Here is a 27,854-nt window from a genome sequence, read left to right as displayed (position 1 = left end):
CGTTACATATATTGTTTGACATACTGACCTGCGCTGAACAGACCCGTTGACCATACTGTGTATAAAGTATACCAGATTAACTTACTAGAAGTCTGAAAAGTTAAATAACACTCAGACATAAAGATTTTATCGTCTCATTTTACACAGACTAAACAATGTTGCGACATGATGGGTGAAGGTCATTATTAAGTATATCATTTGGCATAATTACTGTGTACATATGACTGCATCAGTGGACAAAAGAAAGATGCGATTTCTGTAATATCATTATATATTCTATATATGATTATGCTTGTGACGTGATTCAGGTTCATGAGAACCCATTAGTGAGTCAATTTTCACGATTCATATGCAAACGCCAATATAGCACCTGTTCCATTTTCTTTAGATATTACCATTTAAAAAGAACGCACATGATTATTCCCAGTGTTATAAGTCTTCGTTGGAGCCTCATGGTAAAGTGCATAGAACATACACAATTTAAGATTGTACTATTCTGTAACATCACACCGCCACTCTTAATAACTGGAAAATTACAAGTATATGTTGTATGTAATCAAACACATGAGGGAGAAGTACATGACAGCGTCATGTACATTTAGCGACCACTGTACGTTCCGGGTACACACAACAACATCCTTAGAGGGCGAGCAACAACGGTCCGCCTTACCTGTCAGAGTAGGTGTGCGAGCTGACCAGCCGTGTTATCATCACCACTGCTACACACACACTGCCTCCCTACCGCCCGCCCCGCTAAGTCCACTTCCCACCCCGAGGGAACGCCTCCCGCTCCCTCAACCCTGCCTCCACACCTACCTACCTCATGCTCACCTTTCGCTTTCTGTGACTTCTTTAGCATAAGCCACTGGTGTGCCCTAAGGCAGAGAGACCTTGGCCCAGTTCTTTTTGTGAAGGACATAGATGATTTGAGAATTATATTGAACTATTAAAAGTCCTTAAATCTGGTAATGGGAAGGTAGGTTATGCCTCCTGGTTCTGGCAGGTGTCACCTGGCACTGGTGAGCCCCCTGGCACTGTTGGGACCCCTGCACTAGTGGGCTCCCTGGCACTGTTGGGGGCCACTGCACTGGTGGGTTCCCCTGGCACTACCGGACTCACTGGCACCGTTAGCCTCCCATTTTATTGGTGGACCCTGTGGCACTTGTGAGTCGCCTTGCACTGGTATATGCACCCCGGCACTGGTGGGTTTCCTTTGCGCTAGATGGTAACCCTGGCGTTGGTGGGGCCTCTAGCAATGGGGAGTTCCTATGTCGCTGATGGGTCTCCTCTGACATTGGTGGGACCTATGGTAGTGGTGGGTTCTCAGGCGCTGGTGGATCTCTCCTGGCTCTACCGGCCTCCCGGATGGCTTCGCAGTGGGCCTTGGTGCGCGATGTGTCCCTGCTGGACACGAGGAATGAAACGAGGAAACAGACGCAGGGAGGTCAAGGAGGAAAACTATGGAAAGGAACAAATGTCGTAAAAATAGAACTGACTGGAAATAACATAAAGAAGATATTTGAAATTACAAATTGAAGTTATATTTGTTTCAATATTTCGTGGACAACGGTATGGTACACAAGCGTGATTATGTCATCATCAATAATGTAGAGTTGACGTTAGATCAGCCGTCATCACCGGCGCCAGAGGCTCGCCTGTTGGTGACGTGGACTTGTCTCATCGCACAGTTACCGACGCACAAATATATCTTGTGATCATTAGCAGTAGATCTGATGCAGTGATAGTGCTTTTATGATACATATTTGGTATATGTAGAAACAACGTGTACTGAAGTAATGCATTAGCTGTGGTTAGCGGCAAATTGCATACTTGCTGTCTGCAGTCAAAGCCAATTCCATCTTCCCGGACGAGGAAAGGTAGGTTTAATTTTGCCTCGGCAGTTTCGTGCAACTTACGGGTCGGTTTTGGCGTTGATATACTGTAGTCACACGCTAAATTTTAATGTGGTCCTGCTGCAAGTTCTCAGGTCAAATGATGACATAGTGTTATCGGCAGGAAAGCTACGAGAGATATTTTATGGTTCTAATAGTATTTTATGATGAGAATTTTCCTTAGTGAGGTGTTGAGCGCAACGGCTGCTTCCTGACTATTGTGTCGACGAACAGACGTCCTTAACCTTTACTACCTGAAGGGTTGCTCTGTGTTAACATTATAACATTACACGTCACAGATATGGAAGTTGTTAAAACCTTTGCAATAATCATGTTAACGTTTTCTCTGATCATAACCGTCTACCTTAAAGCGGCATACGTGGACTACGATACAGTCATTCGCCCTCAAAAAATTCCCAAACAAATACTCGGCCCTCCAGCAGACAAAGGGGTTTGCACAGATGTATTTGAAATCGGGAAGAGATCGGAAAACATGTCCGCCATGGTGAATTTAGCCGTGAAACTAATAGCAAAAAAGAAGAGCAGAAATATCTTTGTGCCGTTTTCATTTTACGAAGTCTTGGGCTACGATTCACCATCGATGTTCCGTGAAGTGAGCGATGGCTCAGGCCTCAGCGGCACCAACGTCACGCGGGCAGAGGTGCGTCTCGTGTCCTGGTACCCCCTCATTCGTCCGTGTGTGATGGCTTGTGTGTAGTGTTGTCGTCGTTGGGTAGGGGTAGCGCGTTGTGCTCACTGCAGGAAAATGCAGTGGGAAAAGAGCCGTATGAGAAATATGTCGAGTGTTTATATGTGTTGCGGGAGAGAGAGAGAGAGAGAGAGAGAGAGAGAGAGAGAGAGTGTGTGTGTGTGTGTGTGTACTAAATGCCAACATCCCATGTGTGAGAGGAGGCAGAAAGAAAAGACAGGAAGAGGAACTTAGCCTCTGTAGTGCTGGCTTACTAAGCCTCCCGATACCAAGACGGCAGTGCCTTCCCTATCTGTGTTTGCCTGCAAAACCAGCTACCTCGTCTGTGTGAATGTAATTACTTATATGTATAGTAAGGGAGGGAGCTCTACTCTCGTGGGGTCCCATTTCTTAAACATTTTTCAGTACCCTAAGCTTTTCAACCTTCTGTATATTGTCTCCATTAAATCTCATCGATAATTACATTCATACACAACTCTCAACATTATAGAAGTGTCTCTCGTCTCATCTTACTTGTATCCTGTATAGCTTCTTGCTATACAGTTGGGTTTATCTTATTTTGCTAATTTCGAAGAATTGCCTGCCGTCGGCACTGTAAGATTAAGATGCATGTTCAGTTGAATTTTCGTCTACCTACCTCCTTTTCTGTATCAGTGTACTCACATTCACAATCTGTGACCTCTTCCTATTAACGTACATTATAGAATGATTTAATAATTACAGTTGTTGAGAGCAACACCACAGTATGATACATTTAAGAGCAGACTTGGCTGATACTTCAAGTCAACGACATACACCGTTCGCTCTTCCTTTTACATGTAAACTTTTATTTTCATGGACATCTGTTTGATTTTCCCCTCTGACCACAGTAATGTGTATGTATCTTGATGTCTTCCCTTATCACTGACAGTCTCGATCGAGAGGGACCAGAGGAGTGTTATTGTTTATATTCCTCTGTATTCTAATATTCTTTATCAGGTGTATTCCAGTCCTTCTCCCAGCAAGTTGCATTCCATTATTTACCTCGCCTTTTTGTATCTTTGTGTCAGAAGTGGAGGTTGGAGCAGACGGAAGGCCAACTGCCGCATCTGGCCTGCCGCCTGCGGCAGTTTACAGCGGAAGACGTCGGCAGGTGTGTGGGAAGGCGGCGTCGGCGGGGCTCCGGCACCACACACATCGCCTATGTGGGAGATTCGCGCATCAGACAACACGTGGAGGTCCTCATCGACCTCCTGCGGGACCTGCAACCCAGGATCACCACCTACAAGGTGAGAGGAACCTGGGAGAAGGATGTATATAACAAGTAGCGGGTGTTCCTCCCGGGGACGAGGTAGATAATCCGGAGGAAGAGTTGATTAGATCAGCGTAGATATACCCATAACACCGCTCTCTTCTGTGGTCCATTATCTGCGACAGTCTGCTCTTAGTAAGCGTCTCTACACGGCTCTAGTATCTTAGCTCTTTATGCATGACGGTACGACTGTTGAGCTCGACGAGAATATCCTCGTAGATGATGGCTTAGTCTTTGACCTAAGCCTTTAGGGTCAGGTCAAAGAACAGGCCATCACACGCCAGAGGACCGGATTAAAGGAAGGTTAACGACCAAAAGGTGACGTGCTTGTTACCAAAGCAGTAGTTGAAAGGAGCCGGTCACGCTGTTTCACGGTGAGTCACAGCTTGTAAGATATTCCTTTACGTGTGTCTTGGTACAGAGCATGTGTAAAGACTCGTAGTAACACAGTGCTGAGCCACGTGTATGAGTAATTAAGAATTGTCTGAAAGCCATAGCGGATACACAGAACGTAGCTGTAGATACAACTGGCATTATATATAACCCAGGAGAGGGAAACTTCGAGATACCTGCCAAGTTGTAATGATGACTAGGGGGGGGGGGGGGGACACGACAGTGAGAGATGTGTTAGTATTTCAGGTCACGTGTTCTAACTACACGTGCTGCGGGGGACGAGGGCCCTCCTCCGTTAGCGGTACTTTATTCCAATGTAATTCTTTAACTTCATTCGCTTAGGTTTATGTTGCATTGTTACCAATTCCTTCGTCATCTCTTGACCACCACAACGTACCTGGTAAATGGTTAATGCACCACGTCACCTGTGTGTTGACAGTGTGGCAGTGTATCAGGTTCTCCACAGTTGTGATATACGACCGACTGGCATGCTGTGCTGTCGTCCCTAGGGCGTGGTGCTGACCCCGGAGCAGTTCCTGGGTGCGGAGGGTATGATGCACTGGAAGAAATACAAGCACGACTTTCGTGTGGAATGTGTGAGAGCCCCGGGGCTGATGGTGGACTTCCACTGGGCAGCTCTCATCGACAAGGGCGGAGCCCCCCGAGGGAAGGAGGGCGAGACGAGGGTCGGGGCTCTGCACCTCATCCGCCGCTGGCTTAGGGCGCCCAAGGGCCGCCTCCCGGACGTCGTCATCCTCAGTGAGTCTTGTTACTTACGCTCGAGATGATCATCATGTGACTGACTGCATTAAGACATTATCCAAACTGCCTCATAAAATCTTCAGGATGTGTGGTGGGACGCTCATCTCTCTCCTGTGAACACCGGCCACCACACACAACACCACACTCCCAAACATTAGTCGCACTACATTTCGTATGGCTGGGACTTTTCTCTCTCTCTCTCTCTCTCTCTCTCTCTCTCTCTCTCTCTCTCTCTCTCTCTCTCTCTCTCTCTCTCTCTCTCTCTCTCTCTCTCTCTCTCTCCTTTTCTTTTGACAGCTAATGAAAAAGGACTAAGGACTACGATATTGACTGAAGAAATATTGAAGCCGTTTCTGCACTCACAAACACACAACACACGGGTTCCAGGTATCGGGCATCCACTGACCAGGGAGGTACTACCGCCCGGGTAGTTAGTGACGCTGTGAGCTTGCACTACAATGGCTGCTAAATTCCCCGTCCTTGCCCAGATTGCTGGCTTTCCTCTCTGCCTCACATTAACTGTGGTTCACTAGCATTCAACACACACACACACACACACACACACACATACACACATACTTTCTCCAATTTACACATAGCACTCGACATGTAACTCACACGACCCCTCTGTTTTTCGTCTCAAACGTTTTCATATGTTCATTCCGCCTCTTACTAACCACCCTCATACCTCTACATTCAATCGTCCATGCTACATATTTCACCTGGACATTCAAGCACAGTTTCCACACACTTAAGTTTCTGTGGCTTTCACTGTGCCATGCTTCACTCATCCTCCCTTGGTATCCCACGACATAAGCCTCTTTTCCCAGACTGCTCACTTTCACCGCTCCCCTCACACATATATCATTTCCTCTCATCCTAAACCCACCACAGACTTTCACAATCACCCTCACAAAGAAATGATCAGACAGTCCATCCACTGCCCACTTTGCATGTCTGCTGATGGGCTTATAAACCAGTAATGCCCGTTGACCCCCAACGCCACTCTACCATGTTTATATATGCACCTTTTCTTAAGACACGTATTCTCAGTCACCATTCTTCTTTCAACACACGACTTGACATTATTCTTCCATTCTCACTTACAACCGGAGATCCCTTGTGTTGTAATTAAATCCTCAGTTCCCACATCACTCACCCTTACATTCAGATTCTCAAACATCAGGATTTGGTCCCTTCACAACTTGGTTCCTCCTAAAATACACTCTCGTATCCTGCATTTCCTCAGACCTACAACAACCTTGACCTCACTTCCTTAACTCGCTCAGTTTATCCTTCATCTGAAGTGCCACCAGTTCTTTTGCTATCCTCACTAACCCCCATATTTCACCCTACACGATATACGTGAATCATTCTTTCCCCTTGCCCTTCAGTTTTTTGTCATGCAAAGCCATAGCCTCCAGGTTTCTCTCAAACTTAGCATCTGTCTTCCTGCTTTAATCCTGGTTACAGCCACGTGTAATTATGCACCCAACCCTGGGCTTTTGAAGACTAAGTCCCAAACTTGGCACCTCTTTCTACATCAGGAAAGTCGAAATACAGGAGGGAAGGGTTTTCAATCCCCCTGCTTCCACTCGTTTCCCACATCATGCAGGAGATACATGGGTAATTTTCTTATTCTTTCATTCCTAAAGAAAAAGAAAATTTCCAAATTAAGATAAAAACTGCATGAATTGCATGTTGTCAGATAGTGAGATGAAAAGAAGTTCTTTAGTCAGAGAGAGTTCCAACAGCCACATATATCTGAGGCTGAAAGGAAGGACAGCAACCTGGGCTAAGGAAGAGAACGTGATAGCCACTATGGTGCTAGTTTACTGTTCTGTGTCACTATTACTCCTGATACTCAGAAGTAGTACCTCCCTGGTCAGTGCCTGCCAACAAGCGATTCACAAGTTCCAAATCCCAACAAGAACAAAGGCTTGTACATCCTTTTACCATCATGGTTAGAGGGTGTACAAAGCATGTATGCTTGTGTTGGGATCTGAAATTTTGTGAACTGTCTACATCTGATGAGGCAGATTTCCTCCATGAAACATGTCGTGTATTGTAAAGTTTCAGTGAAGGAAATTATCTGGACTCTTACGGAATTGCAATTACCCCTCCATATATATATATATATATATATATATATATATATATATATATATATATATATATATATATATATATATATATATATATATTGCCGCTGTCTCCCGCGTTAGCGAGGTAGCGCAAGGAAACAGACGAAAGAATGGCCCAACCGACCCACATACACATGTATATACATACACGTCCACACACGCAAATATACATACCTATACATCTCAACGTATACATATATATACACACACAGACATATACATATATACACATGTACATAATTCATAGTCTGCCTTTATCCATTCCCATCGCCACCCCACCACACATGAAATAACAACCCCCCCTCCCCCCTTATGTGCACGAGGTAGCACTAGGAAGATAACAAAGGCCACATTCGATCACACTCATTTCTAGCTGTCATGTAATAATGCACCGAAACCACAGCTCCCTTTCCACATCCAGGCCCCACAGAACTTCTCATGGTTTACCCCAGACGCTTCACATGCCCTGGTTCAATCCATTGACAGCACGTCGACCCTGGTATACCACATCGTTCCAATTCACTCTATTCCTTGCATGCCTTTCACCCTCCTGCATGTTCAGGCCTGATTTTATATATATATATATATATATATATATATATATATATATATATATATATATATATATATATATATTTTTTTTTTTTTTTTCATACTTTGTCGCTGTCTCCCGCGTTTGCGAGGTAGCGCAAGGAAACAGACGAAAGAAATGGCCCAACCCACCCCCATACACATGTATATACATACGTCCACACACGCAAATATACATACCTACACAGCTTTATATGGTTTACCCCAGTCGCTTCACATGCCTTGATTCAATCCACTGACAGCACGTCAATCCCGGTATACCACATCGCTCCAATTCACTCTATTCCTTGCCCTCCTTTCACCCTCCTGCATGTTCAGGCCCCGATCACACAAAATCTTTTTCACTCCATCTTTCCACCTCCAATTTGGTCTCCCTCTTCTCCTCGTTCCCTCCACCTCCGACACATATATTCTCTTGGTCAATCTTTCCTCACTCATTCTCTCCATGTGCCCGAACCATTTCAAAACACCCTCTTCTGCTCTCTCAACCACGCTCTTTTTATTTCCACACATCTCTCTTACCCTTACGTTACTTACTCGATCAAACCACCTCACACCACACATTGTCCTCAAACATCTCATTTCCAGCACATCCATCCTCCTGCGCATAACTCTATCCATAGCCCAAGCCTCGCAACCATACAACATTATTGGAACCACTATTCCTTCAAACATACCCATTTTTGCTTTCCGAGATAATGTTCTCGACTTCCACACATTCTTCAAGGCTCCCAGAATTTTCGCCCCCTCCCCCACCCTATGATAGAGATGCTCTGTGGAAGGTATTAAGAATATATGGTGTGGGAGGCAAGTTGTTAGAAGCAGTGAAAAGTTTTTATCGAGGATGTAAGGCATGTGTACGTGTAGGAAGAGAGGAAAGTGATTGGTTCTCACTGAATGTAGGTTTGCGGCAGGGGTGTGTGATGTCTCCATGGTTGTTTAATTTGTTTATGGATGGGGTTGTTAGGGAGGTGAATGCAAGAGTTTTGGAAAGAGGGGCAAGTATGAAGTCTGTTGGGGATGAGAGAGCTTGGGAAGTGTCAGTTGTTGTTCGCTGATGATACAGCGCTGGTGGCTGATTCATGTGAGAAACTGCAGAAGCTGGTGACTGAGTTTGGTAAAGTGTGTGAAAGAAGAAAGTTAAGAGTAAATGTGAATAAGAGCAAGGTTATTAGGTACAGTAGGGTTGAGGGTCAAGTCAATTGGGAGGTGAGTTTGAATGGAGAAAAACTGGAGGAAGTGAAGTGTTTTAGATATCTGGGAGTGGATCTGGCAGCGGATATATATATATATATATATATATATATATATATATATATATATATATATTTTTTTTTTTTATTTTTTATTTTTTTTTTATACTTTGTCGCTGTCTCTCCGCTGGGGATAGGGGATTAAGAATACTTCCCACATATTCCCTGCGCGTCGTAGAAGGCGACTAAAAGGGGAGGGAGCGGGGGGCTGGAAATCCTCCCCTCTCGTTTTTTTTTTTTCTTTTTTTTGATTTTCCAAAAGAAGGAACAGAGGGGGCCAGGTGAGGATATTCCAAAAAAGGCCCAGTCCTCTGTTCTTAACGCGGGAAATGGTGAGAGAGTATCATTAAATTTTAGGGAGAATAAAAAGATGTTCTGGAAGGAGGTAAATAAAGTGCGTAAGACAAGGGAGCAAATGGGAACTTCAGTGAAGGGCGCAAATGGGGAGGTGATAACAAGTAGTGGTGATGTGAGAAAGAGATGGCGTGAGTATTTTGAAGGTCTGTTGAATGTGTTTGATGATAGAGTGGCAGATATAGGGTGTTTTGGTCGAGGTGGTGTGCAAAGTGAGAGGGTTAGGGAAAATGATTTGGTAAACAGAGAAGAGGTAGTAAAAGCTTTGCGGAAGATGAAAGCCGGCAAGGCAGCAGGTTTGGATGGTATTGCAGTGGAATTTAATAAAAAAGGGGGTGACTGTATTATTGACTGGTTGGTAAGGTTATTTAATGTATGTATGACTCATGGTGAGGTGCCTGAGGATTGGCGGAATGCTTGCGTAGTGCCATTGTACAAAGGCAAAGGGGATAAGAGTGAGTGCTCAAATTTCAGAGGTATAAGTTTGTTGAGTATTCCTGGTAAATTATATGGGAGGGTATTGATTGAGTGGGTGAAGGCATGTACAGAGCATCAGATTGGGGAAAAGCAGTGTGGTTTCAGAAGTGGTAGAGGATGTGTGGATCAGGTGTTTACTTTGAAGAATGTATGTGAGAAATACTTAGAAAAGCAAATGGATTTGTATGTAGCATTTATGGATCTGGAGAAGGCATATGATAGAGTTGATAGAGATGCTCTGTGGAAGGTATTAAGAATATATGGTGTGGGAGGCAAGTTGTTAGAAGCAGTGAAAAGTTTTTATCGAGGATGTAAGGCATGTGTACGTGTAGGAAGAGAGGAAAGTGATTGGTTCTCAGTGAATGTAGGTTTGTGGCAGGGGTGTGTGATGTCTCCATGGTTGTTTAATTTGTTTATGGATGGGGTTGTTAGGGAGGTGAATGCAAGAGTTTTGGAAAGAGGGGCAAGTATGAAGTCTGTTGTGGATGAGAGAGCTTGGGAAGTGAGTCAGTTGTTGTTCGCTGATGATACAGCGCTGGTGGCTGATTCATGTGAGAAACTGGTGACTGAGTTTGGTAAAGTGTGTGAAAGAAGAAAGTTAAGAGTAAATGTGAATAAGAGCAAGGTTATTAGGTACAGTAGGGTTGAGGGTCAAGTCAATTGGGAGGTAAGTTTGAATGGAGAAAAACTGGAGGAAGTAAAGTGTTTTAGATATCTGGGAGTGGATCTGGCAGCAGATGGAACATGGAAGCAGAAGTGGATCATAGGGAGGGGGAGGGGGCGAAAATCCTGGGAGCCTTGAAGAATGTGTGGAAGTCGAGAACATTATCTCGGAAAGCAAAAATGGGTATGTTTGAAGGAATAGTGGTTCCAACAATTTTGTTTGGTTGCGAGGCGTGGGCTATGGATAGAGTTGTGCGCAGGAGGGTGGATGTGCTGGAAATGAGATGTTTGAGGACAATGTGTGGTGTGAGGCGGTTTGATCGAGTAACGTAAGGGTATAAGAGAGATGTGTGGAAATAAAAAGAGCATGGTTGAGAGAGCAGAAGAGGGAGTTTTGAAATGGTTTGGGCACATGGAGAGAATGAGTGAGGAAAGATTGACCAAGAGGATATATGTGTCGCAGGTGGAGGGAACGAGGAGAAGTGGGAGACCAAATTGGAGGTGGAAAGATGGAGTGAAAAAGATTTTGTGTGATCGGGTCCTGAAAATGCAGGAGGGTGAAAGGAGGGCAAGGAATAGAGTGAATTGGATCGATGTGGTATAGCGGGGTTGACGTGCTGTCAGTGGATTGAATCAGGGCATGTGAAGCGTCTGGGGTAAACCATATATATATATATATATATATATATATATATATATATATATATATATATATATATATGCTTATTACCTGCTCCAAGAGTTCCTTCACCCTTATAAGGCTCCTGTAGCACTCGGGAAGCTGGTCACATCCACTGGTCTGGACCACAAGTCATTAAGTGTCATGATGTTTTATGTGTGTTTATGTTTAGGGTCCGGGCTCTATGTAAATGTGTCCAAAATCTGCTTGTGCAACTGAGTAAGCATATCATAATAGCATTGTCATATCCAAACTGTATGCAACATATACACTACAGTTCAAATCTGCTTCCAGACACAGGAGCTTGGCAGCTGATGGATGTCAAACAGACTATCATAGACCAGATAGACGATGCTGCTGTCACAGTGATGAAGAAGATGAGACCAATGCTGAAGCGGCTGGCTACACGCACCACCTTGGTGTGGGCACTGCCAGACCCCTTCAAGGAGTACATTAGCCACATTTTCGGTGAGTCACACTTCCCCAGGCCCAGCCTCAAGGGACTACATAGGAAGTGATGGCATAGACACACAGCTTTGAAATGTAAACTTATAAGTGTGGACAGACTCAAACACCCATTTTCACAAAGACCCGTACATACGCTTGTGGTATATCCTCAAGCACTTAAACATTTAGACATTAAAACACAGAGATTGATACTTCAACACTGTCAAATGAAGATTACTATGTTAGTATTGCCGTCCTTGTGGACACACCTGCTTTAACATTACGACATGGATCACAGAAAGAGAAATTACTCCATGGATGCTACATGGCCACTGTCGTAGGGTTACTGCCACACATACAGCGATACCGCTGCATAAACACTAACCCTCAGACACTCCCTTACTAGTTCCTTTGCAGAGCATGGCTTCATGAACACCAATGGTAAAAAACAGTGCCACTTGAACAGTGTCGCTTAGATACTGTCAAAGGAACACTACCTCATTGACTAAACCACATAGACAGTGACAGGTAGACTGCTCAACACAGATACACCTTGACACTGCCACACACAGCTTAGACAGTGCTACACATAATCTTGACAATGCCACACACAGATAGGACCCAGCCATAAGCAGCCTGAACACCCACATGCAGCCTGGACACAGTGTACGTACACTGCTTCACATAGCCAGGACTCAGCCACAAACAGCTTGAACACTGCCATATATATTCTGACACTACTACACACATTCTGGACACTGCCCACACAAAGCTTGAACACTGCCCCAACACAGCCTCTATACCCAGTTGCCAGGACATTTTCGTGTGAATATGCTTTGTTAGTGTAGTGTTTGTTGCGATAGAGGGATCTGTGAGTACCCAATAAACTCATGCAAAATTGGTGTAATTGAATTAATTAAATATTTGATGTATGAGTTTGATAAGCATTACAAGTGGATAAGTTAAATAATCTAACTTTTTCATAATTATTTGCTGTTTCCTACACCAGCAGTGTAGCTCCTCAAACAAAAAAGAGAAAAAAATGGCATTCACTTGCTAACATCCACACACTGGCTGTCATCAAAATTGCACCAAAACCAGATCCCCCAGTTCAAAGCCACGCACCACTGACCTTTCCATGGTTTCCCCTGACCACTTCACATGCTATAGTTTATCCCACTGACAGCACGATGCTCTTTGTACCACATCACTCCTCTTCACTCTATCCATACATTCTTTACAACTTCCTGCATATTCAGACCTTATAACTCAAAGCATCTTTCAGTCCATCTTTCCACCTTGTCCTTGGTCTCTCACTCCTTCCAGTTCCCTCCTTTTCTGATGCTCATATCCTCTTCATAAGTCTTTCCTCATTTGTCCTTTCCATATGTCTAATCTATTTCAGCATGTACTCTTCACCTTTGTCAAACACAATATGCTTCCTAGTATGCCTCAATTTTACTGTCATTCCTTACTCCACCAGCCTTCCTCACACCACAGATTGTCCTTAACCACTTTATATCCAATAAATTTATTTCTTCTGCACAGTACATTTGCCTTTAAGGCCCACAACTTTCATCCATACAGTACCATCAGGACTAGTATACAGCCATGGTGACACCACACACCATAGATGCGGGCCCACTTTTACCTGGAACCCTCTTCTGCCACTTATTTGTAAGGTGGAAAATTTTTATGAGTTTTTGAATCTAGCTGAATACAACATACTCATCTTTGTTTAGTATAACAACATTTACAATTATTTGGTTCTTCCAGGTCATACTGGGCACTACACACAGCAGTCAAACGAGGTGTTAGAGTGGTTACTCAATGCACAAATCAGCCTACAACCACCAGGAATTATTATATGGGACTCATTCCTGCCCATTGCCTTTGTAGCAAGGTCAGACTGCATGCACTTCTATGCAGCACATATCAGTGAGGATTTGTTGGGCAAGTTCTCAAACTTTCTGAGCTTTATAGCATGGCAGTGCTTTGAGAGGATGCATGTAGGACTGGAGGCTCTGAGTGTAGCAGTGCAGATGGTTCTGAACCACGTTTGTAACCCTTACATGGTTGGCATGTACTGTTGCTCTAGGCCCACCCAATCACCCAACATACCATTATCACCCTCGCCATAAGCTTCACCCTCACCATCTCCACTACAAGCTTCCTCCTCCACCACCACTGACCACCTCTCGTCCGGCTCAAACTACCACCTCCTATCCAACACAAGCTTCATCCTGACCACCTTCCCTCGAGCACACGCTTATCCCGCATCACAAGATGTTGGTAAGAGCTTTCACAAAGGATCTTGTAAAAGTAATTAATGGTATGAAAGAGTGGTTTTAAATGAAAGGCTGTGCAATAACACCATGGCTGCTTAATATTTTCATGCATAAGACAGCTTGCAGGAGAATGGATGGAACAAAATGTAAGCTTCCACAGTTATTGTAAGCAGTTGATGGTGTTTAAAAGAAGTGAATCCTAATTTCACAGGGTTGATAAGGTACATGTGGCCTGTCAGTTCAGTTGAAGACATCCTTGACTCATGTCCACTGTGTTCAACTGATTTATGAACTTCCAAACTTGCATAAATGCTTTGTACTTTTTCACTTTCCAGAATAAGATGCTTCATCATGGGACCAGTATCTTTATTCACACTCGGTAATACTGCAATTAGAACAGATTAAGAAAGAAGATGAGAAAGATGTATGATGTACAGAAATTATTATAAAGGCATTAGAATAATGAGAAGGTACTTGGTAATTAAGATGAAGGTACAAGTAAAGGCATACTGCAAAAATAAATGGATAGCTGTCCTATCTGAATTGTTAAAGACTACCAGGCACATTTATAATGATGCCAAAGAAATGACCACATGCAATGAAGCTGTTTTATTTACATAGGTGTGAATAGAATTACCTCAATGAAAACTTTTTGTGCAAAGTGAAAAATTATGAAAAGCTTATGTTGCATTGGAAAAACGGGATTTTGGGGAGTGAAGTAATAGGCTTGTACGCTAAATGACGAGCAGAAATTTCACTTGCATTTATTGTCTTTGTTTCCACAACTCTTGCAATAACCGATTATAATGAAAAGTAAGGGGACCACATATACTTTATTAATAAACCAATATGTACATACATAAAACATTTTAAATATACCCATACCATTCTATTTTTTTATCACCTTCAAAATAAACAAATTGATGGGATATATATACTAAGGAAATGAAGAATAAAATGAGAGATTATTCTACTATACACCGGGAAGCTGAAATTATTCAAATTCCCATGTTGGGGCTACGTACCAGTCACCTCAATCCTACCCATTTATAAAGCATCATAATAGAGGCTTTGTCTAAAATAGAACATAGTATGTTTTTGAGATTGATGCTTCCATTTATTTATTTTCCATGAAAAGCTTTTAACAAATTAATTGATGAATTGTACTGCCTACATATAAAGACTTCAGAAAAATATGGATTTACAACCAAGTGCTGAAGGAGGGGAAAAAAAATCCTACTAAAATATACAAAATATCTATCAAGGCCTCAACAATCAGGAGACCAATGAGTACCACAGCATAAGCACCACCTAGAGGTGAAAGTTCCTTCCTATGCAAATACTTGCTTTACCTGATTGAATTAACTGCAACTGTTATCTTCCACAAGTTAGCAAGTCTGAAAAATGAAGATGGAGAAATCTTTACTCATTATGCTCACTAACTACAACCTTAAAAAATGCAAGGATGCCCCAGAGAATGACCAATACAGTAAATAATCATATGCAATAAATCCAAGGTGTTATATGCAACTACTGACAAGTATTTAGAATGTTTATCTCTTGACCAAGTACATCTTTTCTTTCAAATATTTTCACCTCATAATAGTGGATCAGCAAGTACCTTTATATTTTCATAATAAATAAGTAGCCACTATAACTGGCAATATGAACAATTGAAGGTATTATCTGTAATACACTTCTAGTTTCACTGAATACATCATTCATCCACTCTAGTCCTTTTGATTCACTCTTCATATATCATCCACATTCATCTATAACCATGAATCTTAAAAACTGCAATATCTCCCTTGCACTGTACATTATAAAGAAATGTATTAAACAACTATTCGTCATCCAGCATGCACACACATAATATCAAGGTATTCTTTGTGACAACCCCAAACGGATATATAGGAGTAACTGCAGTATAAAATGTAGGAGATTGACTTGTTGGCACATTTATTTCCAGCCACTATTAATAGCTCTGATGTTCCTTTATAAAAAGCATGCTGGAGCACTGAGAAACAATTAGTATTGTGGCTTAAGTTTCAAGAGAACTCTGAAATTGCAACAATACATTCACTACATACATACAGCCTTTAAATCAAATATATACCTTGTACAATATTACTCAAACTGAAAGCTGGGGTACTCTGAATGCACTAAAAGATCTTAATAATCATATGTTTAAAATCCAAAATAACATTACATACCTGATTATAATCAGTCATTGCACTGTATGTTCCAAGTAGCCAAAACTTAGGATTTTATGCTAAAAATAATTTATGCTGTTACCAAGGATGATATGTAATGAACACAAAACTGGAAAAAACAAAGTTGGGGGCTAGTCCTCAAATGCAACAGTAGATAACAAGCTACATACACTATAAAATAATGCAACTGCTTTACAATTAACCATTTACACCATTAAAATTATGTAGTTACCATCTTGCCTTTAGCCCATAACACTATCACATATCTGAGCAACAAGGGTAAAGACCACTACATCAGTGGAAATGTTGCTTTTGTCTATTTACCAATTCCTTTTCACACAAAAAAGAGGATTATGATAAACGTAAGTAGTAAAGATTACCATTCTCATAAATTAGTATGACAAGCAAGTTCTAAACTGCTTGATCACCATATATTATAAGGCTTGCATTTTAATCCAATGTGTCCCTACTTATAAATTTATGTGATAAATATTTCATCTTCTACTTCAGAAACTAATATAAAAACTATAAATCACAGGAAAAGAACAAAGTTTTAACCCTGTTTCAGCTACTACCAGCCGACACGAACTAGAAACACTATCGTCTAGCAGAATATGTTCGTCTCCCAGGGCCAGGTCTCCGAGTCTGGTTGGTGTTAGTTGTGTTGGATGGCTTAAACTGGGTAGGATTAAAGAACTGTGGCTGACCAGTTGGTGGGCTCATCATAGGCACTAACCCAGCTCCTTCACCCCCTTCATTCGATGTCCCCTGGTGATTACAAAAAGAAAAAGAAAAAGTTAAACATTATACAAAATTTTTTTTAGAAAATGCTTTCTCCACTATTTGCAGCAAAAATTATGCTTAAAGCTATTCCCTAATGCAGAGCTGGAAAGGAGGGTACATATGTGTACATGCTATGTTCCTAGTTCTTTACCTGCATATTTCTTTTTAACACAGTCACATTCAGTGTTGTTCAGGTGTGTAAGAAATTGTAGTATGTTGTTTCAAAATAATTGGCTATCTTTAAATACACAGAAATCTGAACTTTTTGTTTTCATACCTATTTACACCCACTCATTTCCCCCTCCCCCCAAATGTGTATCCAGTCTCTGAAACCCATTTCCATCAGCCCTAATGAATGTATAGTATAAATATTCTAATTAGGATATTGTAATAATAAAACCATAAAAATATGTATTGAATGCTATCAAATATTTCATAAGGGATTAGCATAACTTCCCTTCAATAAACTGCATATCATGAACGAAGGTAAAGTTTATTATAGCCTCATGAAAGTTTATTATAAAGAATAATTGCTAAATATCACATACAACACAAATGAAACCCAAAAACTAACCACACTGAAATACGACAGGTTTACCAAAACCTTAATTACATGAATCTAAACCCAAAAGCGTATGCTCAAAGGGATTTTAGGTAGCCCAGTATATTCAGAGATATGTTAAAAAGACGAAATTACTACAAAATGGTTAACTTCAATCATTATCTATAATTCATTCATGATATTCTAAAAAAATTTTATCAAAACACCAATTTTACAAGAGGGATAGATCATGATTCTAAGAAATCATGTCAAGCATAATGAAGACTTTTAATGCAATTTGTTGTTACTTAACATTTCAAAATTCTATTTCCAGAATTTGAATTTCAAATAATTTTGCAACACTAAGAAAAATTAAATGAAACAAAAACCATCAATGAAAACAATCATATCTATTTTAAGATTTTGCCAGGCACTACCTTTACAGTTATAAAAACTCCTACTCTATGAAACTTACCTACATATCAGTGGTCATACATGTTTGCTTAATAATAAAGAGGATCACAAGTGCCAAAATGGTAATTAGCAGTATATTACTCAAGCAGGTATCTGATTCAAGCTAAAATTATGTACAATAAAAAAAATCATTGTACATGTTGAGGACAACTTTAATAAAGGGCAACGATAAGTTTCAACATATAATGATGATGGATGACCTACTCAAATAGTACATAATGAAAAAAATAATGTAGGGAACATTTGCTTATCAGTGTTAACAATTCAAAATCCTCCAAAGAATTGTTATGAATTATGGTAAAGTACTGAATGATGATAATGAAGGAACAATCAGGATGGTGCCAGAAGCAATGAGACATGCACTCTTTAGGGATGGCAAAAGTTCTAATTAGAGGAATTTTCATCATACATAAACAAGACGAAGAAAATTCAGATTCTCATGGGGACACATGTTCTTATATTGTATAAGAGAAAATTTCCTTTAAAGTACCAGCATGTAATAGAGCACACTCGAATCAGAGGGAATGATAAACCATCATGGCTAAATCTTACCTTTACAAACATTAATAAGGATGCTGAAAACATAAAATATGATACAGGCATTGCAAAAGTGATCATGTAGACATAGTTCTACCTATCTATCTCTCTCATGCCCATTCCCTATGGGAACTCCCTTAAGAGGTGACCATAGCAAAAGTCTCCATATCTGATGAACTAAAGTAATGCTTCTTAGTCTTTGGTGCCTACCCCTGCACAGGTCATTGGCAGAGGGGAACTCTTAAGTGGTGCTTTCAGAGGTACCTACCTAATGTTTCTACCAAATGCTCATCAAATGTTCATACCTACTTTTTCTATCTATTGCTTCTACCATTTTTCCAAAAGGCAGGGATAATGCATAGCATTCACCACAGGAAAATCTACAGTTATGAAGAATGAGTTGTAAGGGTAAAATGTTGTCAGGTGTTATGTGTGACATGGAAAAAATGTATGTCTGTGCACAAAATGCCAGTCGTCCACATGTGGGTGAAGTAGAAAGAAAAGACAGCTACCTGGGTCAAAGGGGTGCAACTTGATAACCACTGAAATGCTGGTTCATTACACAGCCATCACTAATCCTCCCGGTACCAAAGCAGATAGTACCGGTAATATGCCACCCTGGTTGGTGGCTGCCTACCGACTACTACCTACTAATGGTTAATGAGGCCATTAAAAATCAAGATAGGAAACCAGATTCGAAGAGGAAATGTAATCATGGAAACTACTACAAAGAGATTAGAGATTTCTCTGAGAAAGTAAATAAAGGAAAGCAATTTCACTGCCAAAATACTGATCATAGTTATGGAGGGTTCTGCGAATTCTACAATGAAGGATTTAAAACATGGGTTTCTTTAGTTGAAGATTGAGGGGAAAGATTGGAAATGAGGAAGAAAAGTCAAAAAGTGAAAGAGCACTGGGATGAACTAAGGAGCTTTTCAAGAGTATAAGAGAATAAATAATGAATATAGCATCAAAGGAATGGGAAACAAAGACATATTAAAAGAACAATGAAGATGAGATACAGGAAAACCTAAAACTTTTCCTTGCTAACACCAACATAGAGTAAACTATCCATTTGCTCTTACTCTGTGGTATCAACTTGTACTAAAGTCAAATTTGGTTGATATATGCTCAATCTTCCCCAAGCATTATCATTACTAAACATCTTCAAGTCTTTACATAATGAGGACCTAACCCCAAAGCTCAAAATATATGCAGAAGTGTTTTGCATGGTGGTCTAGCTACCTAATATATGAAACATCTGCCATTTGCTTCCAATAAGAAATAAATTCCATAAAAACATTTGATGTCTCAGCAGTTATTCAAAAGGGAAACCTGAAAGAAAGAAACAGAAAGGACAAAGGCAAAACAAGAAATGGTGTCAAGAAATATAGAAATACAACTCTTTCAAGGACCAAAGTGGGTTAAAAAATGTGCCCCTGACCACAAAGTATGCTTATGATAAAAGAAAAGTAAATCACAAAATGAGGAAAAAATTTTGTATGGTGATAATTACAGTGCAGGACTGACTTAGGTTAACATATCTACTAACACATTCTAATTTGAATGAACAGCATAATCATTTCATAATATAATCCATTAAAGATAGTATGAAGTATAACACATCTTTATTTTCAAAATATTCTCATCAAATTTCTCAATTCCTTAAACAATTTACATGAAAAGAAAATCTATAAGTAGGATTAAAAACCACAAATAATGTGAGTGATTAACACTGCACAAATGCTGACTCAATTCACACTTTTCCCACAACCAGCAAGATCCCAAAGCATAACAAAAATTCATGAAGGACTGGGGTGATGTGGCTGCATCTCTTTGGATGAAGTGGACACCACTTTTCCAGTCCTCCATTATTAACATATGAGTTAAGAGCTAAAGGTCATTCAAGAGAAAATTGTGCAATCCTCTGTTCTGCTCTCATTTACGTTATCCTTGAGTTATAATATTAGGTGTCCACAAAAAGTAGGTATGGTAATATTCTATATAATTCCTGGAGCCAAATACTGATGCATGTTCCTTCACGATTAGGATTTACAAGGGAAAAATTATCATAAAATTGATAAACATATACACAGCAATCCTGAGAGAAATTTAAAAATTATGAAAAAGTGGAATGCATTATAAAACTTATTAAGGATATATGGTGCACGGGTACAACTGTTGGATGGTGTGAAAGCCTGCTATAGAGGAGCAAATGCATGTGTAAGAGTGAATGGAGAGCAGAGTGAAAGTTTATGTATGTGGGTGTGAGGCAGGGCTGTGTGATGTCACAATGGATGGAGTGATAAGACAGATGAGAGCAAAACTTGGGAAACAGGGTGCAGAGATGCAGTGAGGTGGTGAGGTATGGTGGCTAGTGACTAGTCTGTTTGCAGAGCACGGTGTCATTTGTGGAGAGTATAGATGAGTTGCAGATGGCTGTAAGTCTGTTTTATGATGTGTGTAAGTAGGCAACTGAAGGTATGTGCAAGTAAAAGTAAACTAATGGTGTCTGAAAGGAAACAAGGGTAAAAGTATGGATTTTGCAAAGTCCTATGGAGTAAGAAAAGAAAGTTCACTAAACTATGTTATAGATATAGGGGTAGAAAGACTGGAAGAGGTTACAGAATCTAAATATTTGGGAGCCATCTTTTGTAAGATTGGTGATATGGAAGGAGAGATAAGTACTGGGCAGAAGAGTCATGAAGGGTAAAGGAGTTGAATAATGAATAATGAAGAAAGGATTAAGGGACAGCATAGTTCTCCTGCCCCTGACCTACGCAACCAAAATGTGGACATAGAATAAGTCACACATAAGGACAGGGATAAGTGGATACACTTTTGCCATGGCCATCCCCCTGATGGGAATTTCCATAGGGAATGGGCATCAGAGATATCAATAGATAAATAGAGAGATAAACAAAGATAGGAAATGCTGAATGAAACCCTTAATCATTTTCTTGTTCTCAGGAAATACATTCAAACCTTGTTCCATTAAGAAACTGCAAATCTGTTAACTATGTGTTGTCATGTTCCCCAACGAATTGTCAACTTCCATAAAACAGACATAAACCACTATGGAACAAAGTTCCAGATGGATAGCTACCAATTCAAAGCAAAAATGTCTCAACATCATAACCTATATGCTTACACTGCACTAACATACTGCAGTACCATATAACCTACAGCTTAACAGTCACATCATAAATCTATACAGCACTGTACACTGTGATCTCTTTGATATGCCATTTCAAAAGCCAGCAACCTCTAAAATCTGGCACACTGAGGGTACTAGTGTGCTGAGTAAAACCTTTAACAGTTCAACTTCTATGTAATTGCCTACTGTTTCCTTTCCACATCCAGGCCCCATAGAACTTTCCATGGTTTACCCCAAACGCTTCACATGCCCTGATTCAATCCATTGACAGCACGTCAACGCCGGTATACCACATCGATCCAGTTCACCCTCCTGCATGTTCAGGCCCCGATCACTCAAAATCTTTTTCACTCCATCTTTCCACCTCCAATTTGGTCTCCCACTTCTCCTCGTTCCCTCCACCTCCAACACATATATCCTCTTGGTCAATCTTTCCTCACTCATTCTCTCCATGTGCCCAAACCATTTCAAAACACCCTCTTCTGCTCTCTCATCCATGCTCTTTTTATTTCCACACATCTCTCTTACCCTTTCATTACTTACTCGCTCAAACCACCTCACACCACCTATTGTCCTCAAACATCTCATTTCCAGCACATCCACCCTCCTGCACACAACTCTATCCATAGCCCACGCCTCACAACCATACAACAATGTTGGAACCACTATTCCTTCAAACATACCCATTTTTGCTTTCTGAGATAATGTTCTCGACTTCCACACATTCTTCAAGGCTCCCAGGATTTTCGCCCCCTCCCCCACCCTATGATTTACTTCCGCTACCATGGTTCCATCCGCTGCCAGATCCACTCCCAGATATCTAAAACACTTTACTTCCTCCAGTTTTTCTCCATTCAAACTTACCTCCCAATTGACTTGACCCTCAACCCTACTGTACCTAATAAACTTGCTCTTATTCACATTTACTCTTAACTTTCTTCTTTCACACACTTTACCAAACTCAGTCACCAGCTTCTGCAGTTTCTCACATGAATCAGCCACCAGCGCTGTATCATCAGCGAACAACAACTGACTCACTTCCCAAGCTCTCTCATCCCCAACAGACTGCATACTTGCCCCTCTTTCTAAAACTCTTGCATTCACCTCCCTAACAACCCCATCCATAAACAAATTAAACAACCATGGAGACATCACACACCCCCTGCCACAAACCTACATTCACTGAGAACCAATCACTTTCCTCTCCTCCTACACATACACATGCCTTACATCCTCGATAAAAACTTTTCACTGCTTCTAACAACTTGCCACCCACACCATATATTCTTAGTACCTTCCACAGAGCATCTTTATCAACTCTATCATATGCCTTCTCCAGATCCATAAATGCTACATACAAATCCATTTGCTTTTCTAAGTATTTCTCACATACATTCTTCAAAGCAAACACCTGATCCACACATCCTCTACCACTTCTGAAACCACACTGCTCTTCCCCAATCTGACGCTCTGTACATACCTTCACCCTCTCAATCAATACCCTCCCATATAATTTAACAGGAATACTCAACAAACTTATACCTCTGTAATTTGAGCACTCACTCTTACCCCTTTGCCTTTGTACAATGGCACTATGCAAGCATTCTGCCAATCCTCAGGCACCTCACCATGAATCATACATACATTACGTAACCTTACCAACCAGTCAACAATACAGTCACCCCATTTTTTAATAAATTCGACTGCAATACCATCCAAACCTGCTGCCTTGCTGGCTTTCATCTTCCGCAACGCTTTTACTACCTCTTCTCTGTTTACCAAATCATTTTCCCTAACCCTCTCACTTTGCACACCACCTCGACCACAACACCCTAAATCTGCCACTCTATCATCAAACACATTCAACAAACCTTCAAAATACTCACTCCATCTCCTTCTCACATCACCACTACTTGTTATCACCTCCCCATTAGCCCCCTCCACTGAAGTTCCCATTTGCTCCCTTGTCTTATGCACTTTATTTACCTCCTTCCAGAACATCTTTTTATTCTCCCTAAAATTTAATGATACTCTCTCACCCCAACTCTCATTTGCCCTCTTTTTCACATCTTGCACCTTTCTCTTGACCTCCTGTCTCTTTCTTTTATACATCTCCCACTCATTTGCATTTTTTCCCTGCAAAAATCGTCCAAATGCCTCTCTCTTCTCTTTCACTAATACCCTCCCATATAATTTACCAGGAATACTCAACAAACTTATACCTCTGTAATTTGAGCACTTACTCTTATCCCCTTTGCACAATAGCACTATGCAAGCATTCCGCCAATCCTCAGGCACCTCACCATGAATCATACATACATTAAGTAACCTTACCAACCAGTCAACAATACAGTCACCCCATTTTTTTAATAAATTCCACTCCAATACCATCCAAACCTGCTGCCTTGCTGGCTTTCATCTTCCGCAACGCTTTTACTACCTCTTCTCTGTTTACCAAATCATTTTCCCTAACCCTCTCACTTTGCACACCACCTCGACCAAAACACCCTATATCTGCCACTCTATCATCAAACACATTCAACAAACCTTCAAAATACTCACTCCATCTCCTTCTCACATCACCACTACTTGTTATCACCTCCCCATTAGCCCCCTTCACTGAAGTTCCCATTTGCTCCCTTGTCTTACACACTTTATTTACCTCCTTCCAGAACATCTTTTTATTCTCCCTAAAATTTAATGATACTCTCTTACCCCAACTCTCATTTGCCCTCTTTTTCACCTCTTGCACCTTTCTCTTGACCTCCTGTCTCTTTCTTTTATACATCTCCCATTCATTTGCATTTTTTCCCTGCAAAAATCGTCCAAACGCCTCTCTCTTCTCTTTCACTAATAATTTTACTTCTTCATCCCACCACTCACTACCCTTTCTAATCAACCCACCTCCCATGCTTCTCATGCCACAAGCATCTTTTGCGCAAGCCATCACTGCTTCCCTAAATACATCCCATTCCTCCCCCACTCCCCTTACCTCCTTTGTTCTCACCTTTTTCCATTCTGTACTCAGTCTCTCTTGGTACTTCCTCACACAAGTCTCCTTCCCAAGCTCACTTACTCTCACCACCCTCTTCACCCCAACATTCTCTCTTCTTTTCTGAAAACCCATACAAATCTTCACCTTCACCTCCACAAGATAATGATCAGACATCCCTCCAGTTGCACCTCTCAGCTCATTAACATCCAAAAGTCTCTCTTTCACGCGCCTGTCAATTAACACGTAATCCAATAACGCTCTCTGGCCATCTCTCCTACTTACATACGTATACTTATGTATATCTTGCTTTTTAAACCAGGTATTCCCAATCACCAGTCCTTTTTCAGCACATAAATCTACAAGCTCTTCACCATTTCCATTTACAACACTGAACACCCCATGTATACCAATTATTCCCTCAACTGCCACATTACTCACCTTTGCATTCAAATCACCCATCACTATAACCCGGTCTTTTGCATCAAAACCACTAACACACTCATTCAGCTGCTCCTAAAACACTTGCCTCTCATGATCTTTCTTCTCATGCCCAGGTGCATATGCACCAATAATCACCTATCTCTCTCCATCAACTTTCAGTTTTACCCATATTAATCTAGAATTTATTTTCTTACATTCTATCACACTCCCACAACTCCTGTTTCAGGAATAGTGCTACTCCTTCCCTTGCTCTTGTCCTCTCACTAGCCCCTGACTTTACTCACAAGACATTCCCAAACCACTCTTCCCCTTTACCCTTGAGCTTCGTTTCACTCAGAGCCAAAACATCCAGATTCCTTTCCTCAAACATACTACCTATCTCTCCTTTTTTCACATCTTGGTTACATCCACACACATTTAGACACCCCAATCTGAGCCTACAAGGAGGATGAGCACTCCCCACGTGACTCCTTCTTCTGTTTCCCATTTTAGAAAGTTGAAATACAAGGAGGGGAGGATTTCTGGCCCCCGCTCTTATTCATTTATTTTGCTTTGTCACTGTCTCCTGCATTAGTGAGGTAGCGCAAGGAAACGGATGAAAGAATGGCCCAACCCACCCACATACACATGTATATACCTACACGTCCACACACGCAAATATACACACCTATACATCTCAACGTATACATGTATATACACACACAGACATATTCTTATGAGTCCCGTGGACTCATAAGAATACCTTGATCATGTGCAAAATTGTGATCCTTTCCAACACAGACATATACATATATAGACATGTACATAATACATGCTGCCTGCCTTTATTCATTCCTATCGCCACCCTGCCAAACATGAAATAACAACCCCCTCCCCCCTCATGTGCGTGAGGTAGCGCTAGGAAAAGACAACAATGGCCACATTCGTTCACACTCAGTCTCTAGCTGTCACGTAATTATGCACCGAAACCACAGCTCCCTTTCCACATCTAGGCCCTACAGAACTTTCCATGGTTTACCCCAGACGCTTCACATGCCTTGGTTCAATCCATTGACAGCATAGATACAGACATAGTACACTCAGCCACATGAGTTCGTGACCACTTACCTTATATGTTTATGTCATCTGAGCTGGTAACACTGTAAGGGGGGAGGAGCAAGGTTACAGGGAACATAGTAGAGCAATGAGAAATTTTAAACAGATGGCCACTAATAAGAGTCAAATTGTTCTTGCATATAGGTGAGGTAGTATGTTTCGTATAATTGATAATGATCAGAATGTAAAAAAAAATAAGAATGTTAATGAACATAATATTTTGTGTTACTAAGAACTGCTATTGTTGCACAGCAGCTGTCAACCATCACTTGATAACAGTGTTAGATGACACTTTATTAACAAGTGTCTACTGTGGGAGTCCATGTAGGATTCTGTATAACATAGAGTTAACTATAAACACAGCAACTTTGTACAAAAGTTGTAAACCTTCCATGTTATGCAAACTGTTAATGAGAGACCAAAGGGAAAGAGTAAAATATACATAAGCTGGCAAACTCTTGCGTTACAATCATTAGACATAATTACACTATAACACAAGGAAAATATAGTATCATTAAATAATACACTTCAAACTGACATTACGACAATGATGGTTTACAATTACTACAATGGAATACGTCGTATCAACGCCATCTCAACAATCCCTTAATGCAAGTTTTGCAGGAGTGTAGGGAGGGTGGATGCAGTGCTGAAAATGAGGGAGGGAGGGAGGAAGCAGGATGAATGATGGTATTTAAGTTTCCAGGTAGATGATGGTGAGAATGGGTTAGCACACTTTCAAGAATAATTTCATATCCAATGTTTATCTGCATGGTCTGAGGTGTGCCAATTGCATGTTTGAAATGCACACAGAAGCTTGGGGAGGAAGGGACAGGGAACATCCAGGGGACAAGGAAGAGCAGGGGTAAGGAGATGGCAAGTTTTTTGAGGTCACAACATTGCATGTTCCTAATTGACACAGTTGCTGTGTTTATAGTTAACTCTATGGTACACAGAATCCTACATGGACACCCAAAGTAGACACTTGCTAATAAATAGTCATCTAACATTGTTCTTTCTTTCTTTCGTACTATTCGCCATTTCCCGCATTAGCGAGGTAGCGTTAAGAACAGAGGACTGGGCCTTTGAGGAAATATCCTCACCTGGCTCCCTTCTCTGTTCCTTCTTTTGGAAAAAAAAAAAAAAAAAAATGAGAGGGGAGGATTTCCAGCTCCCCGCTCCCTTTCCTTTTAGTCGCCTTCTACGACACGCAGGGAATACGTGGGAAGTATTCTAACATTGTCATTAAGTGATAATTGACAGCTCCTGTAAGACAGCAGCAGTTGTTAGCAATATGAAATATTATGTTCATTAACATTCTTGCTTTTTATCATTCCTGATCGTTATCAATTATACAAAACATACTACCACACCTATATGTGAGAACAATTTGACTTTTATTAGTGGCCATCTATCTAACAGTTCACAATGCTCTACTTGTTCCCCATAACCTTGCTCCTCTCCCATACAGTGTTACCAGCTCAGATGACACAAACGTGCAAGGTGAGTGGATGCAAACTCCTGTGGCTGAAAGAACATAATATACAAAGTTAAGAGACAGGGTAACGAGCACAAAACTGTATGAAAATTAGGTTGAGAAATCTCCCTAGCAAAAATAACACCCATTATCCCAGTAAAACTTGCACTAAAATATGATCCAATATCATGTGTGTCT

The 27,854-nt window shown here is 41.0% G+C and overlaps 3 protein-coding genes across 15 annotated transcripts in view; 1 reads left to right on the top strand and 2 right to left on the bottom strand.

Moving 5' to 3' along the window:
* The window catches only part of LOC139755583 (beta-1,3-galactosyltransferase 1-like), a 46,231-nt gene extending 45,426 nt beyond the window's left edge, over window positions 1-805 (bottom strand). The window contains exon 1 of one of the 2 annotated variants that reach the window (XM_071674098.1): window positions 671-805. In XM_071674098.1, the coding sequence (XP_071530199.1) occupies window positions 671-711 (41 nt within the window). In that variant the 5' untranslated portion in view covers window positions 712-805. The remainder of the gene's footprint in view (window positions 1-670) is intronic. The other variant, XM_071674108.1, reaches the window with a different exon arrangement.
* The window catches only part of LOC139755582 (uncharacterized), a 56,974-nt gene extending 39,554 nt beyond the window's left edge, over window positions 1-17,420 (top strand). The window contains exons 1-5 of one of the 2 annotated variants that reach the window (XM_071674073.1): window positions 2,048-2,553; window positions 3,651-3,869; window positions 4,795-5,044; window positions 11,503-11,676; window positions 13,432-17,420. In XM_071674073.1, coding sequence (XP_071530174.1) covers window positions 2,194-2,553; window positions 3,651-3,869; window positions 4,795-5,044; window positions 11,503-11,676; window positions 13,432-13,796 — 1,368 coding nt within the window. In that variant the 5' untranslated portion in view covers window positions 2,048-2,193 and the 3' untranslated portion in view covers window positions 13,797-17,420. Of the gene's footprint in view, window positions 1-2,047; window positions 2,554-3,650; window positions 3,870-4,794; window positions 5,045-11,502; window positions 11,677-13,431 lie in introns of those variants that run through there. The other variant, XM_071674084.1, reaches the window with a different exon arrangement.
* LOC139755543 (uncharacterized) overlaps window positions 14,763-27,854 on the bottom strand; it is a 118,139-nt gene continuing 105,047 nt past the window's right edge. For all 11 annotated transcript variants that reach the window (XM_071674025.1, XM_071674043.1, XM_071673966.1 and 8 more), the window contains one exon: window positions 14,763-16,924. In XM_071674025.1, the coding sequence (XP_071530126.1) occupies window positions 16,754-16,924 (171 nt within the window). In that variant the 3' untranslated portion in view covers window positions 14,763-16,753. The remainder of the gene's footprint in view (window positions 16,925-27,854) is intronic.

The sequence above is a fragment of the Panulirus ornatus genome, chromosome 2 (genome assembly GCF_036320965.1).
Source record: "Panulirus ornatus isolate Po-2019 chromosome 2, ASM3632096v1, whole genome shotgun sequence".
NCBI lineage: Eukaryota > Metazoa > Arthropoda > Malacostraca > Decapoda > Palinuridae > Panulirus > Panulirus ornatus.
Note: the sequence above shows the minus strand (reverse complement) of the source record. Positions and strands in the feature narration are given on the sequence as shown.